General features: G+C 38.5%; 1 protein-coding gene across 1 annotated transcript; it reads left to right on the top strand.

Moving 5' to 3' along the window:
- The first annotated feature begins 25 nt into the window (after nt 1–25).
- ccdc32 (coiled-coil domain containing 32) lies at nt 26–9,099 on the top strand. Its single transcript, XM_039741831.1, has 4 exons — nt 26–366; nt 4,577–4,878; nt 5,049–5,205; nt 7,909–9,099. Exons 2-4 carry the CDS (start codon nt 4,611–4,613, stop codon nt 8,087–8,089), a joined length of 606 nt encoding a protein of 201 aa, XP_039597765.1. The 5' UTR covers nt 26–366; nt 4,577–4,610; the 3' UTR covers nt 8,090–9,099.
- The last annotated feature ends 7,944 nt before the right edge of the window (nt 9,100–17,043 follow it).

Here is a 17,043-nt window from a genome sequence, read left to right as displayed (position 1 = left end):
CAACGCTTGAAGACAATTGGTTCAATGACGTAACCCTTAGTACAACATGACAGGAAGCTGATCCGCTCTCACGATTCAAATAATTTAAAACAACAATTTTTTTATATTTTAATTGATAAAAGGCAGAATACAAAATTATTGTGAGGGGTAAAGTGAAAAATAAGTTGCCGCGGTGTTACTGAAAACAGCACGATTCCATTTTTGTGTATGTTTTCATCACTTTAACCCGATTTAAATGACCGATCGGATACGGCCTATACAGCACAGATGCTTCAGAACTGTCTATGAATCCCCCCTATCTGCCTTTAAGAAGAAATAAATAGAATAAGAACAAGATCCCCTTAACACCAATGAGGACCCTATAATGTATGTATATTTGATTTGTTTATATGCATGTTCGTGGCTAAATTAAGTGCAGTTTTCTGAGAAGATGGTTTGGCTCCGACACCCGTGGTATAAAATGGAATAAGCTATCTGTAAAAACCGTTAGGTTCGGTACGGTTCGGTCAAGTTTATTGTGTTGTGCGCCAATGAAATTCTTACTTATATGTCTGTTTTAGAATAAATGTCAAAAATACAATGCATAAATAAAAAGTATGAATAGCATGCGACATAATAGCACAACTATTTTAGTAAGTATGTTTTTTAAGTAATATACTTTATATTTATACTCCGGTTTTTGTTACTATGTTTGAGTTCTTTTGATTGATTAAATTCTTCTGACTGATTATTCGGCAACCTTACGACTTGTGAATAGAAAATGTACCTGAATTTAGAGGTGTGAATACCATTGGCCCAGCGCTGTTTGCCATAAGGAAGGCGTGAGAAGAGCAGGATTGCTGAAGGCTTCAATGAAACTGTTAGTCTTTCTATGGTAGATTATGTTATATATAATGTTATAATTTAATTTATAATGTTATATATAAAATGTTATAATATAAGTTATATATATAATATTATATATATGAATACACAATGGGCGGTCGGAAAATCGAGAGTACACCTTATGAGAAGGATTTAGGAGTCATAGTGGACTCTAAGCTATCAACTTCCCAACAGTGTTCAGAAGCCATTAAGAAGGCTAACAGAATGTTAGGTTATATAGCACGATCTGTGGAGTACAAGTCCAAGGAGGTTATGCTCAACCTTTATAATGCACTGGTGAGGCCTTGTCTTGAGTACAGTGTGCAGTTTTGGTCTCCAGGCTACAAAAAGGACATAGCAGCGCTAGAAAAGGTCCAGAGAAGAGCGACTAGGCTGATTCCAGGGCTACAGGGGTTGAATTATGAGGAAAGATTAAAAGAGCTGAGCCTTTACAGTTTAAGCAAAATAAGATTAAGATGTGACATGATTGAAGTGTTTAAAATTATGAAGGGAATTAGTACAGTGCATCGAGACTTGTATTTTAAAATGAGTTCATCAAGGACACGGTTGGAAACTTGTTAAGGGTAAATTTCGCACAAACATTAGGAAGTTTTTCTTTACACAAAGAACGATAGACACTTGGAATAAGCTGCCAAGTAGTGTGGTAGACAGTAAGATGTTAGGGACTTTCAAAACTCGACTTGATGTTTTCTTGGAGGAAATAAGTGCATAGGACTGGCGAGCTTTGTTGGGCTGAATGGTCTGTTCTCGTCTAGAGTGTTCTAATGTTCTAATATGAACAGAAGGCATCTGGATGCCGGTAATGTTTTGTGCCACTTTCACCATGTTCTGCACATTTATGATGGATTCCACTGTGCACCTGTAGAAGTTTGTGTGAATAGATGGGAGAAATCCAAACTGTCCTAAGACATTTACGGAAGTAGAGGCACTGGCAAGCTAAAATGTGTGTCACTCCCAAGAAATTTAAAGTTGCTTACTCTTTCAGCAGTATGCCCTCTGATACAGATGGAAATGTGGTCTGCCTTGTGCTTCATGAAGTATTTTACCAGTTCCTTGGTTTTGCTAACAATAAGAGTAAGATTGTTGTCTTAGTGCGTCTGAGTCAAGCGATAGTTCTCTTTTCTATAATCCCTCTCATCGTTGTTGGTGATCAGTAAATTAAATGATGGAGATGAAGCTGTGTCTGCACACACACAGTCAGAGGCAAATGAGGAGTACAGCAGGGGCTCAGCACATTACCTTGTGGAGTGCATGTGTTAATGGTCAGTGTAGAGGATGTGATGCTGCCAGTCTCCACGTGCTGAGGTCTGTTGGTTAGGATGTCCAGAATCCATGTACAGAGAGTGTTGCTAAGTCCTAAATTGAGGATTCTGCACTATAGTGTTAAATGCTGAGTTGTAGTCTTTAAACAGGACTCTAGCATAACAGTTTTTTATTATTCAGATGTGCCAGGTTGATATGGAGTGCAAGGGATGTAGTATGCATACTCTGTGGACTTCAGGTAGAACATTGAAGCATACGGCTTGCAACTCTGTAATGGTCAGTGCAATTTTCTATGCTGGTAACATCACTTCAAGAGAGGCCCACTGAATCAACATGCTAATTAAAGGCCAAGTTCAGTTACGGACACACTCTAGATCCCCAATAGCGAAGGAGAGAATTAAAACAAAACTGAGTGTCATTTTGAACAATGTTGCACATCCTCTCTCTGACACACTAACACTGAGGACTTTCAGCCAACTAATTATTCAGCAGAAGTGAGTCGAGAAACACTACTGGGGCTCCTTTATACCAAGAGCAATACGTCTGCATAATGCCTTAATATGTCAGATGTTTTCTTTCTTTTTATCTTAATTGCTCTTTAGTCATTCTGGTGTGCTTTTAGACCAGGGGTGAGCAGTTATTTTTTATGGGGGGCCCTAAGAGCTTGTTGAGGAAGGTCAAACACATTCTGTCAACTGTTGCATTACAAAACACATTTTATATTTCTTTTTTTCACCATAATAAAATTAATATAGACCACTTATTCACAGATTTTGTTTGATTTAATGAACCATGGAACATACTCACACTATAGCATGCTTTCTGACACAATCAACATTTCCTGATTGTGTAAAGGAAAAAAAAAAAAAAACTAAATATGAAATACATTTTACTGCATTAATCACTGAGAGGGTAGAAGATTTTTTTAAAATGTTACCCTCATTGCAGAAAGATTTGAGATTTAGTGGATAGAAGAAGCAGAAAACAGATGGTTGTTCTGGAACCAGACGGAAAATCAAATGGAGATAGATGGTGGAGATGTGCTTCATGTGTCAAGATGAGACAAACTAGGGGGCATCAAGGCCATGATTAAAAGAGAAGCCATAAGCATGGGCCTTACTCCAGGAAAAGAGGCCAAGTATGGCCTGTTCAGGTTCTTGAAGGATAGGGGCAGCAGTGTTAAAACATGTTGCGTCAAAGTCAAGTTTCTGAAAGCACTGAGCAAAGTGCATTTTTTTCATTTTATTTTTTCCCCAAATTTATATTCATTTCACTTTTGATTTAGACTTTCCAATGAAATTCAATTATAAAACTGATATTGTCTTTTCTAAGGAGACATATTTTAAAAATCTAAACTGCAATCATATAAACAAATGAATAGAAAATTAACAAAGTATGAAGAGTCAGCTTGTTGGGGTGCTTTGCCTGTGCCTTGGCTGGTAAATGATAATTGTTTATTAAGCTCAGCTTGTTAAAATAGCATTGCCTTGCTTTCTAATGCTGTTTTACTCAGTATGATCCCTTCTCCTTCTCCTTCTCCCTTCCTTTGTCTGTTTTTCTTCTGCTTTCAGATAAGGGCTGTGGTTTGTTGAGTAAGTCTCGACTACTTATTCCTCATTGTAAATAACCAATATGGTCCCCCAAAACTGCTGTCCATGCCCCATTACTGTGGTGCAGTATGACATATAACTCATTATTAGAGGAGCAGGAGGGCGTTTGAAGGTGTCCTCTATAACCAGCACAGGAGAGCAATTGAAACAGCGTCACACATTCACCCAAAAAAACTGTCATTTTTGCTTATTTGGCTGAACATTGAATGCTGTTTTGGTGGCCAAATATTTGTTGATAAGACTTCTTGATTGTTTTGTATAACTCACTTAAGTAAGCTGCTTTACCCAGGATGAAGCAACTGCGTGTCCCTAGTGTCAGTGATGGGGAAAACTATATTATAAATAGAGACACCAATCTCCATTTTCACTCAAACCTCTGACCAAGATTTTTAATTTTGTGTTTTGTTATGGCATGGTTTTTGTAGTAACATAGGCCCTGCGATGGAAATATGAAAATAAAGCAAAACTGAAAGTTTTAGTAGGCTGCTAATAAAAAAGTCTTCACATCACTCATTCTTTAACCACTTTGGAGTCAGCAGCTTAGTCCCCATTTTGCATTTTGAAAATTTGTTGCTATTATTATGTGCTGTGGGCTGGCACCCTGCCCGGGGTTTGTTCCTGCCTTGTGCCCTGTGTTGGCTGGGATTGGCTCCAGCAGACCCCCGTAACCCTGTGTTAGGATAGAGCGGGTTAGATGATGGATGGATGGATGGATGTTATTATTATAAACTTTTTGCTTGTGTGTTTGGGGTTACCTTAAACGTATTGGTGGTATGCTTGACATTTAGTAATCTTTCTTTTCGCATTCTGTTTTGCAGATTCATTTGTTCTGTTGTCAACCCGAAAAAAATAATGATTGACAGCTTTGAATCTTGTGGTGTGCAGTCCAGCGGTGACCTGTGGGCCCAAATCTGCTCCACCTTACCTAACACAAATAACGATGCAGGCTCTACGGAGGAGGTGTTTACAGACTCTTTTCAACCTGAGCCTATCCTTTCAGTGTGCGAAGGCCAAGTGGAAAATGGGCACCCAGAAACCAGTACAAGTATGGCTTCGTTTAATATGTTTCAGAATCCTTGGGCCCCCATGCCTGATTCAGAGGTGTACATTGCGAGCTTAGGTGAGTTTAAACTGTTTTAATTTCTCAAACTGACTGTAAATCCATTGTAAAAAGCATAACTCAAGATCCTTTTCATTTCCTTTAGAATGCTATTTAACCTGTGAAATTTGCCTGTAGCTTTTTTTTGTTTGTTTGTTTGTTTGTTTTACACTTCTTTTTCTATCTTTAAGAAAATCGTCTCAGAAGGATTAAAGGTCAGACACAAGAAGTGACCTCACAAGGTATGCTCAGAACATTGTCCCAGGCCAAAAAAGAATGCTGGGACAGGTTCCTCCATGAAGCGGAGGAGTCACATCTCTACCAGGAAGGAAATGATTTGGACCAAAGGTAAGACATTCACAATAAAATACAACTGACCTGCCAGCTTATTACAGAAATCAGATACTGAAAACCAAGTGTATTCATCTACACTGCTGTTATTTTTCCCCCTTGCTCTTTTTCTTTCATCCAGCTCATTGACTGTTCTTTCAAAGTGTTTTTTTTTCTGTTTGTACCTGCCAAGTTCTTGCCTGTTAATGTGAATATTATCTTGATGTGTTATTTTTCCTCGTTTGTGTGGGCCTCATGTAATAATTTAAAGTGGTGTTAATCTAAAATTTGCAAAATGAGTCCTCATCTTTTGATTATATGAATTGAAATTTAATGTTTAAAAAAGTCTGTGACTGGAAGGTTCCAAATTTGTCCTGTGAGAGTGAGCATAGGTTGGTGCCAGTTCCTGTCTGACACCTGATGCGCCAGGTTGGGCTGTGGCTACATGGTACCCTGAATTGTATTGTGCTTGTTAGAGAAGGTTAATACTCTAAATCAAGTAAATTATATGTAAATCATTACCAAAACCTGTGTCATATATGCTAAAAATTACTAAAATAGAGTACTTAGTAAACATTTTCTAGGAGCATTTATCAATTTTCTGAACATTCTGGTTTACTTTCGTGGGAAGCTACAGTTAGGTCCATAAATATTTGGACAGAGACAACTTTTTTCTAATTTTGGTCCTGTACATTACCACAATGAATTTGAAATGAAACAACTCAGATGCAGTTGAAGTGCAGACTTTCAGCTTTAATTCAGTGGGTTGAACAAAACAATTGCATAAAAATGTGAGGCAACTAAAGCATTTTTTAACACAATCCCTTCATTTCAGGGTCTCAAAAGTAATAGGACAAATTAAATAACTGGAAATAAAATGTTCATTTCTAATACTTGGTTGAAAACCCTTTGCTGGCAATGACAGCCTGAAGTCTTGAACTCCTGGACATCACCAGATGCTGGGTTTCCTCCTTTTTAATGCTCTGCCAGGCCTTTACTGCAGTGGCTTTCAGTTGCCGTTTGTTTGTGGGCCTTTCTGTCCGAAGTTTAGTCTTCAAGTGAGATGCATGCTCAATTGGGTTAAGATCAGGTGACTGACTTGGCCATTCAAGAATTTTCCACTTCTTTGCTTTAATAAACTCCTGGGTTGCTTTGGCTGTATGTTTTGGGTCATTGTCCATCTGTATCATGAAACGCCTCCCAATCAATTTGACTGCATTTAGCTGGATTTGAGTAGACAGTATGTCTCTGAACACCTCAGAATTCATTCAGCTGCTTCTGTCCTGTGTCACATCATCAATAAACACTAGTGTCCCAGTGCCACTGGCAGCCATGCATGCCCAAGGTATCACACTGCCTCCACCGTGTTTTACAGATGAAGTGGTATGCTTTGGATAATGAGCTGTTCCACACCTTCTCCATACTTGTTTCTTGCCATCTTTCTGGTAGAGGTTGATCTTGGTTTCATCTGTCCAAAAAATGATTTTCCAGAACTGTGCTGGCTTTTTAGATGTTCTTTAGCAAAGTCCAATCTAGCCTTTCTATTCTTGAGGCTTATGAGTGGCTTGCACCTTGCAGTGCACCCTCTGTATTTACTTTCATGCAGTCTTCTCTTTATGGTAGACTTGGATATCGATACGCCGACCCCCTGGAAAGTGTTGTTCACTTGGTTGGCTGTTGTGAAGGGGTTTCTCTTCACCATGGAAATGATTCTGCGATCATCCACCGCTGTTGTCTTCCGTGGACGTCCAGGTCTTTTTGCGTTGCTGAGTTCACCAGTGTTTGCTTTCTTTCTCAGGATGTACCAAACTGTAGATTTTGCCACTCGTAATATTGTAGCAATTTCTCGGATGGGTTTTTTCTGTTTTTGCAGCTTAAGGACGGCTTCTTTCACCTGCATGGAGAGCTCCTTTGACCGCATGTTGTCTGTTCACAGCAAAATCTTCCACATGCAGCACCACACCTCAAATCAACTCCAGGCCTTTTATCTGCTTAATTGATAATGACATAACGACGGACTTGACCACACCTGCCCATGAAATAGCCTTTGAGTCAATTGTCCAATTACTTTTGAGCCCCTGAAATGAAGGGATTGTGTTAAAAAAATGCTTTAGTTGCCTCACATTTTTATGCAATCTTTTTGTTCAACCCACTGAATTAAAGCTGAAAGTCTGCACTTCAACTGCATCTGAGTTGTTTCATTTCAAATTCATTGTGGTAATGTACAGAACCAAAATTAGAAAAAAAGTTGTCTCTGTCCAAATATTTATGGACCTAACTGTACATTCTATCTTGGTAAGGCACACGTTGTGGAGTTGGCAAAGGACAGAATGCCTGACTATCACACGAAGACTCACTCACACGCATACAAACAACTTGAATGTTACATTTTATATGTGAGTGAAAACAGAGGTACCCAGACAAAGGGACAATGTGCAGACTCCACACTGGCAGTGCTGAGTCCAGAATTTGGACTAAATTCTTTAGAGCTGTGTTGCAGTAGTTTGCATTAATGCACCACAGTATGGTCTTCTTCATAGCAAAAGAGAAGAAAAAAAGTAACAGCTTCAGGATGAGACAAACCCCTGCGGGCCCCATTCTAGTACAAAGGGAATGTGTAACTGACTTAAGCTATTTGAATCTGTCTGTCTGTTCTGGTAAGGCACAGACAAGTGTGACCCAACAGTATTCAAGGCTCAGTTTCTTTACATTTTTCTACAGTGCTCTGGAACAACTGAGAAGATGGCTACAGCCTGAGAAGGTGGCCATCAGTGCAGAAGAGTTGCAGGCTCTCCTTCAACCAGAGCCACCTCAATTATGTGTTGAACACCTGGAGCAGAATGAGCAAAAGGAGGAAGGAGAGGAAGCAGATAAAGAAGAGAGCCAGATGGCTGAGAAATAAGCCTCTTAATTTTTCCAGAGACAGAGAGGCCCTGGCTCAACGCACCTTTTCCCTCTTTATTGTACAATGTCAGACACAGAAGAGAACACCTTCCTGGTCCAGAGCTGTTGTGCATTAATGTGATACTTGATTTTGTGTATGAAATATATTTCTTACAGAATGGATCTTTATAAGATGCACAAAGATGGAGAAGAATTGATTTCATTACAACAAGTAGGTTATTTTGTAGCTGAATTAATTTATAAAATAAAATGATTGGGAAACAAATAGGTCTTATCTGTAGAGGTTTTGTTTCACATTGATTCTTCAGCATTATTTATAATGTGGGTAAAACACATTTGCAAAAATTAAGTTATAATGTATAACTTTTCAAATTTGCGTTTGGAGATAATTTATCAGAAAGATAAAATGTAATTGTTGAGTTAAGCTGAATAACGGGGAGCTGCGCTACATCAGTGATTCCCAAATTCTCTTTTTAGCACCATCTAGTGGCTACTGGTCTTTATTCTAGCAAATTACTGAGCAAGACCTTGTGTAGTTTAAGTTGCTCATTTCCAAGAAATGTAACAGTTGTTTCAATTCAGGATCTATTGTCTTCTAGTTGTTCTCATTTAATTTTTACTTTTTTTTGTGATTTCTTTTGTTATTGTTTCATCCATTTATTGTAAATGGCTAAAATGGAGACTAGAATAATGTTTATATCATTAATGTGTTAATTAAAAGGATATTTGAAATATTTATAAACCGAATTTTTAAACTTATTTTAAAAAAGGTAATCTACACCTTGATGAAATATGCATGGTGATAAATAACCGTGTATAAATGGTCTGCACCTTAAGGGCAGTCTTGTTACATGACAGAAGTTTGGTGAGCTGTCAGTCTTAAAATGTATTAGGTCGTGTTTTATAGTCTTGATATGGTCATTATATTATACTAAACAGCTGAAAGTTCATATTTCCAATAATTGCAATGCCACATGAATAGGGGGAAGGCTTGAGAAACATATGTGTCACTGGAATGTACAAACTGATCTTTTCCTTAGATCAGGGGTCTTCAATCACAGTCCTGGAGGGCCGCAGTGGCTGCAGGTTTTTGTTCTAGCCAGGGGTCCTCAATCACGGTCCTGGAGAGCCGTAGTGGCTGCAGGTTTTTGCTCCAACCCAGTTGCTTAATAAAAAGCACTTATTGCTAAAGTAACACTTCTGCTTCACTTTAGTGATTTTGAGCCCTTATTGCTTAATTTTGTCTTAAACAGCTATTTTAATTGCTCCTTCTTATCAATAACATGCAAATGACAAGAGAGAGCAGCATTTCTCCATTTAGCTTATTTACATTTACACCTCTGTGTATTTATCTGCACTATTGGGTTTAATTAAATACTTGGAAGAAAAATGAAGAGATAAAAGTGAAGGACTGAGAATTACTCGTCCATTTTAGCCTTCAAATCATTTGCATGATAGAAAGGGAAAGAAAATCTAGGATATGAGAATGACCTGACATAGCAGAGTTAATTTAATTTCATAGCTTGTTAGTGCTTTATTGGCAAGAATTGCTTTCTAATTAAGCAACCAGGTCAGAACAAAAACCTGCAGCCACTGCGGCTCTCCAGGACTGGGATTGAGGACCCCTGTTCTAGCCTGGTTGCTTAATTAGAAAGCAATCCTTGCCAATAATTTAATTGCATGGCTTGTTAGTGCTTTAACTCTGTAAAGTCAGGTAATTCTCATATCCTAGGTTTTTTTTCCCCTTCCTAATTATATCATCCAAATGATTTGATGGCTGAAATGGATGAGTAATTCTCAGTCCTTCACTTTTTTCTCTTCACTTTCCTTCCAAGTATTTAATTAAACCCAATAGTAAATGATAAATACACACAGGTGTAAATGGTAACAAGCTAAATGGAGAAATGCTGGTCTCTTTTGTCATTTGCTTGTTATTGCTAATTAGGCGCAATTACAACTAAGAATACAGCTGCTTAAGACTAAAATAAGCAATAAGGGTTCAAAATCTTAACGAGCGAGACAACTAAAGTGAAGCAGAAGTGTTACTTGAGCAATAAGTGCTTCTTATTAAGCAATTGGGTTGGAGCAAAAACCTGCAGCCACTGCGGCCCTCCAGGACCGTGATTGAGGACCCCTGCCTTAGATGGATTAGGCTCTGCCTTTCCAGAATCTGTTCTGTCTTCATCAGACTGCATGGGATGACCTAACACTGAATGAAATGCCATGTCATGACAGGATCAGCTATTGCAAGACAATTTTGAATCACTAGTTAACCTCAAACATACATTTTTGGGAGGTGGTAGAAAAATGAAGAGCATGAACATTTCACACAGATGATCACTGAGCTAGGAATTAATGTCCTGAGGGCTATGTTTTGAACTGTAGACAAATATGTCATTAAAGACAACTGTTGCTGAACCACCAATAGTCTCTTCAGCATTTATGGAGGAACTAGACAGCTGACTTGGAACGGTGCAAAACAACTTCAGCAACACAGAAAGTAGAGTTTGCTAAAATATTAAACTGATAAGAGTTGTGGTTAGAAGTGTAATGCGGAAGGTAAGAACAATAAAACTCAACCATTGTAATGATAAAGAGAATGTACTTAAAAACGGAACAAACTGGAGACGAGAGCATATCATTTTATTTGTGTAATGCAGGGGAGGAAGAACATTAGAACAGTTGTGATGGGTACAGGCCATTCAGCTCAAAAAGCTATTTAATTCCATGGCTTGTTGCTGCTCTCTTTTTGCCACAGCAGACATTTCCAAAACTGATGATATTGTTTTTTTCTAAGAACTCCTAAAATGTTTTGGTAACCTGAGGGATCAACCTTACTGAGACCATCAGCTTTATTTTCAGATTTTGTTTGATAGTTACCAGTGAACTGGTCATGTCCTGCTTGTTTTATGTCTCATTACTATCCGGCTGCTAATTAAGGAAAAAACAACTAAGGGGCCTGAGTCAAGCTAATTAAAGCTAAGACTAAAGAAGTTAATTAGCATCAAAAACTGGTCAATAATTAAGAAGATGGTTAGAATGAAAACCTGCAGCCACTGTGGCCCTCCAGGACTGGAGTTCTACACCCCTGATCTAGATTGTCAAAAATCACATCAAGTCAAGTTTTCAAGGTTGGTAATGGCATACTCTCTTCCACACTACCTTGTAAGTAATTCCATGCGTCTGTGGTTCTTTGTGTGAAGAAAAACATTTTGACATTTGTGCAAAATCTGCCCTTAAGTTTCCAGCCTTGTCCCTGTATTCTTGCAGAACTCATTTTAAAGTAGCAGCCTCAATTCACTGAATTAATACTTTAATTATTTGAAACACTTCAGTCATGTCACTATGGAGGAATATTTCGGACAAAATAAAATAAATAAATAAATGCGTAAATAAATAAAAGTACTGTGAAATGTGAGCATAAATAAATAAATGTGTCATGAAATGACAGCATAAATAAATAAATGTCACGAAATATGTTTTTTGTTGCTTATTTATTTATTTCATTTTGTCCGTAACATTCCTGCAAACCGTCATGAAATACGACTTGAAATAAAACTGTCACTTTCACTCGTCAAAGTTGAGAGGGTGGGCTCTAACACGCCCTCTAGTAACTGATTGGTGAATCGAAGCACAGGAATTAATTAGGAAAAATGCTTACTACTGCCGATGAAATGGATTCTGCCGAAGATATTACGTATTTCAGAGAGAGAATTGAAGATTTATCGGAAGAAATTACAATGTTGGCGGCACTTTTAGACTACGATGTAGATGAAACTATTTTTGAAATTATCGAAGAACAGGTGGAACGGACTCTACTACACTCCAGTTCTGGTAACGCAGTTCCCTGCTCTGGACGTCCATTCTTTGACATTCCAGCTGAGTCAACAGAACACCTTCTGTTATGCGGTTTAAAAGTATGACAGATTGTAGATCTATATGGTTGTATCGGAGAAGACGATCACAAGGCGAATGAGCCAGTTTGATATACGGTAAGCTGCAACGGCTGTATTAGTTTAGGTACTTTGAAATAGAATGCCCAAAGCAATTCCAACTAATATTTTGAACTGAGTACTTGATCCTTGTTTTACGAGTATAAAGTCAGGTGCATATTCGCAGCTACTTTTTCAAACAACTTTGCCACTGATCAGAACTGTAGAGTATTCTATTGACTCTGCTGGAATGTCAAAGGATGGACGTCCATTGCAGGGAACTGTGTCACCTGAACTGGAGTGTAATCGAGTCCGTTCCACCTGTTCTTCGATAATTTCAAAAATAGTTTCATCTATATCGGAGTCTAAAAGAGCCGCCAACATTGTAATAAATCTTCAATTCTGTCTCCGAAATAGGTCATATATTCGGCAGAATCCATTTCATCGGCAGTAGTAAGCATTTTTCTAATTAATTCTTGTGCTTCGATTCACCAATCAGTAACTAGAAGGCGTGTTAGAGCCCACCCTCTCAACTTTGACGAGTGAAAGTGACAGTTTTATTTCAAGTCGTATTTCATGACGGTTTGCAGGAATGTTACGGACAAAATTAAATAAATAAGCAACAAAAAACATATTTCGTGACACATTTATTTATTTATGCTCTCATTTCATGACATATTTATTTATTTAGGCTCTCATTTCACAGTACTTTTATTTATTTACGCATTTATTTATTTATTTAATTTTGTCCGAAATATTCCTCCATATGTCACTTCTTAATCTTTTACACTAAAAGTCCTTCAGTCCCTCCTCATAGCTCATACCTCTTAGTTCCAGAATCAGCCTAGTTGCTCTTCTCTGGACTTTTTCCTAGCACAGCTATGCTTTTTTTTGTATCCAAGAGGCCAAAACTGCACACAGTACTCCAGATGAGACCTTACCAGTGACTTGTACTCTACACATTGTGCTATATAATCTAAGATTCTGTTATCTGTTTAATGGCTTCTGTACACTGTCGGCATATTGATAGGGATGAGTCCCCTGTGATTCTAAGGTCCTTCTCCTAAGGGGCACCTTCAAATTACATTTACATGCATTAAATTTCATTTGCCACATATCTACTCAGGCTTGTATGCTCTCCAAGTCCCTGTGTAATGATTTGGTCGATTCCAGATTATCTGCTGTTCAACCTAGTTTAATATTGTTTGCAAATTTAACCAGCTTGTTATTTTTATTCCCATCCAGATATATATTTTTTAATATATATATTAAAAATAACAGTGACCCAAATACTCTCCCCTGAGGAATGCCGCTTTTTACAACATCTAATTCTGATACCATTCTTCACACTATAACCCTTTGCTTAAATGTGTTTTATCCAATTTAGCACCCAGGATTGCTTCTTCAGTGTCTGACTTGGAATACTTTGGAAGTGTTCTGGAAAGTCATCACAGAGTCACATAATTTGACATACCGTTCAAACTGCAATCGTCATATTTGACATCCCCCTAACTAGAAGTCATGTAATGTGACATTAGCTGTAGTGCAGGAAGGGCAACTGGCTTCCCCTCAAATATGGAACGTCTTCAATAGTACATTACTGACTTGGAAAGCTGTTCACTGAAAGCCTCCAGAATGCTTTTCTTGACTACTTGTATCTAAGAAACCAGCAGAGGTCATCTAACTCTGATCTTCCTGCTGTTCCAGCTCTAGGCAACAGCTCATTTGTGTCTGCTTTCTAGAACTCTCTATCACAATAAGTAAGGCTTCATCTGTCTTGACATTCAAATCTGAACTGAAGACCCACCTCTGCTTTCAGGTAGTTGCTGGCCCTCCATTTCTGAATTTTGACAGTTCTTGTTTTCTATGAAACAACAGTGTTTACTACATTTGTGTAATTATATTATTTTGGCCCATAATTGAAAGCTCCAGAATGTACAGTATATATTTTTCCTATTTCTTTATAATTATGGGCACATGAGTGGGCTCTGTGTTAGACCAACACATAACCAGGAGTAGTAATGTTAAGATAAATTCTGGCATTTAAGCCCGATTTGGATTAAGCAATATTGAAGGTGTTATTTTTAGATACTTAAATCATATATTCTGTATGTTTGAATTCTCGTTTGGACTCTTCAATTATCTTAGCAGGCACATCTGTGCAATACGGAAACAAAACCGATGCAGACAATTGGAGGTCATGCAAACTCCACACAGTAAAGAACTGCACAGGATTCAAATCTGAAATGGAGGCTCACCGTGACAGCAGTACTGACTAATGTGCCACTCTGCCACCCAGCCTGTCTTTTAATCTTGTCTATTATATTCTTTTTTTACTTGTAGCAAGTTTTTTTTTTTTTTTGCAGTTTGGGGTCCTATGTACCTGGTGGGTTTCTCTTCTCCTTTTCTCAGTTAGACTGATTATAAAAACAACTAAAGAGAAAGTTAAGAGCATTTAAGCCCCTCATTCAGGAAACAGAATTGTCTGGCACTGCCCCAACTTAGTTTTTGAAAGAGTGAAGGCCACTTATGGTCTTAATTATTAGGAGACAACCACCAATATCCATTTTCACTTAACTCTATTAAAGTTCCACTCTCCATTCAGACTAGATTGGTCCTGTAGATGTTCTTCTGTCAAGGGGGGCTGGATTTCTTTAGGGATTTTGTAGCAAGAAACCATTAAGACTTCTAGTGTGAGGAGTGAAGGGGAGCAAAAGTACAAAAGCTACAAAATTAATTTCCTTTAAATGGTAAAGCTGCCCTAGTGTGCAGTCTATAATTAACTCTGATTTATTGTAGTCTCAGTCGAGAGTTGCTTCATTTTCTGTGCCTTTTGGTCTTTGTATAACTGTGACTCAGCCCAAGTATTGTTCTGTTTTTATATATTTTATTAGTTGCACCAGAGTCTTGCTGATTTGGAAAGGGCGTGCTGGCCTTGTGAATTAACATGGAGACTGAAGTAAAACAAACTGGTTATGTTAATTGGTTTAATGAATTAGCAGCAGCAAATTGGCTCTGGTGTGTCTGCGTGCGTGAGTGTGTCCCTGTCCCTGTCCAGGGATTGTTCCTGCCTTACACCCTGTACATGCTAGGATAGGCTCCAGCCCCTCAAGGCTCTACATGGGATTAAGCAAGCTTTGAAAATGGTATGGTATAGAAACAAACAGGAGGTTTGTAATAAAAATGATAGCTCTATAATTTCAAATGATTAGGTTGAGTCTTTTGATGAACCCCAAACCTCAGCATGCCTGTGCCACCATCAAACCTTTGTCTCTGATATAAATGATGTTTTTGATATAAAACTAAACTGAGTAGAACTAAAAGTGGTGATCCTCATCTTAATACTTTGCTATTGAGTCGGGCGTATCTGTATGCTAGGAAAGTATGACCTCCACTCACCACCGATCATACAAGGTCAGCAGATGCCTATTAGTCCCTTTTTTAATACTTTTAAGTTTGTGGAACATCTGTAGAGAATGTGGTCAAATTCTTTCAACATACATCCTAGAGATCTCATCAGTCCAAACTCCTAGGCTCAAACTCCTCATATCCCTGACTTAGACAGAGTGGTTTGAAAATGTTATGTCATTATTCTACAATCCTCAAATGTATTTGTTTTAGAGTGTTAAAGCAGAGCAAAGACATGGAAGGTGAAGGGAGAGGCAAGTCAAAGAAAAACCTGGGATCAATGAAATCATCAGTCCGCTTTATAAGCTCATCTTTTCAACCAGCTGCCCATTTTCCCAACCCACTTACAGTACTTACCTGATTCAGAGAAGTGTGCAGGAGCAACCAGAACATCTGCTGGCAGCACTAATGCATAATGAAAGAATCGACTCTGAGAAGATCACCTGCATGTTTCAGATCCCCAGTTTATTGAGCCCACACGTCACAGGGGTGTGCAAGGAAAAACAGCACATACTTTAATTTCTAACCTTAAGAAGTTGCATCTTCATGCAGGACTGTACACCTTGTGACAGGACAGGACATCGTTTTGTAGTGGTGTTCTGCCCGTTGCTTTTGGTAGCTTTTCTAAGGTTGCTAAGGATACAAACCAGAAATGACTGGAATGGATGAAATACTCACCACAATCAGACTCATTTACTGTTTAATGGAGAGGCTCTTATATAGGACTCCTCCATTTAGTTGTACTCACTGTCTTGCAAAGTCTTAACTGTGGGATGAGTGAACTCACAGATAAGACATTCTGGGCTTATCAACATCAAGCCAAAGTCGCATTTGTACTTCATGTTTATTGGCCTCTTTTATTAACCCTCTTTAAGAAGTTCTTCACTTTCAAGTCAGACTTCAAGACAAACTCGAACACTTCTGATCAGCATGGTAGTGTAAAGATTAATGCTGATGCTGATGCTGATCCCATGCTCTGGCTGCCTTTTCTTGTTGAATTTGCATGTTCTCTCTGCATCTCTGTGGCTTTTTCTCTGAGTACTCTGGTCTTCATCCCAGAGTCACACGTGAGATCATTGGTGATTCTAAATCGGCCCTTTTTGTGGGTAAGTGCACCCCATGATGGAGTCCTTTATGCCTTGCACCAGTGATCCTGAATTGGGTTAGGCGATGTAAAGATACAGGGGGCCAGGGCCTGAATTAGCATTTGGAAAGGGTAAATCACGGAAACAAGGCTGTCCTGGTGGGGATGCCAAAAGATGGCAGAGCAGGGACAGATCTATCGGGGCATTCTAGGTGCACATCCAGGAGTCCATGACAGCAAAGGCCTTTTCATCAATTAACACATCCTACCCCATCCCCCTACCCTAAACAACAATCCCAAACCAAAACCCCAAACACTTGCCCCCCAAACACTAGCGGAAATGATTGAGTTTCAATGTGCTGAAAGCGAGAGTAGGAAATACCATGCTGCATTGTTAAAATTATGATCAACTCTCTGGTAAGGCTTCATTCTCATTACAAACGTCATTGCTCAATTCCAATTTTTTTGCTCAGATCGGAATGGCCTGAATGACATCCATCTAACTATAATGTAATGTGAACGCATCTT

This window comes from Polypterus senegalus, chromosome 18 (assembly GCF_016835505.1).
Source record: "Polypterus senegalus isolate Bchr_013 chromosome 18, ASM1683550v1, whole genome shotgun sequence".
In the NCBI taxonomy this organism is placed as follows: Eukaryota; Metazoa; Chordata; class Cladistia; order Polypteriformes; family Polypteridae; genus Polypterus; species Polypterus senegalus.
Note: the sequence above shows the minus strand (reverse complement) of the source record. Positions and strands in the feature narration are given on the sequence as shown.

Coding starts and splice junctions, on each gene's coding strand:
- ccdc32 (XM_039741831.1), top strand. CDS start 4,611: ATGATTGACAGCTTTGAATCTTGTGGTGTGCAGTCCAGCGGTGACCTG. Junction 4,879..5,048: donor GGTGTACATTGCGAGCTTAG/GTGAGTTTAAAC, acceptor TCTATCTTTAAG/AAAATCGTCTCAGAAGGATT. Junction 5,206..7,908: donor GGAAATGATTTGGACCAAAG/GTAAGACATTCA, acceptor ATTTTTCTACAG/TGCTCTGGAACAACTGAGAA.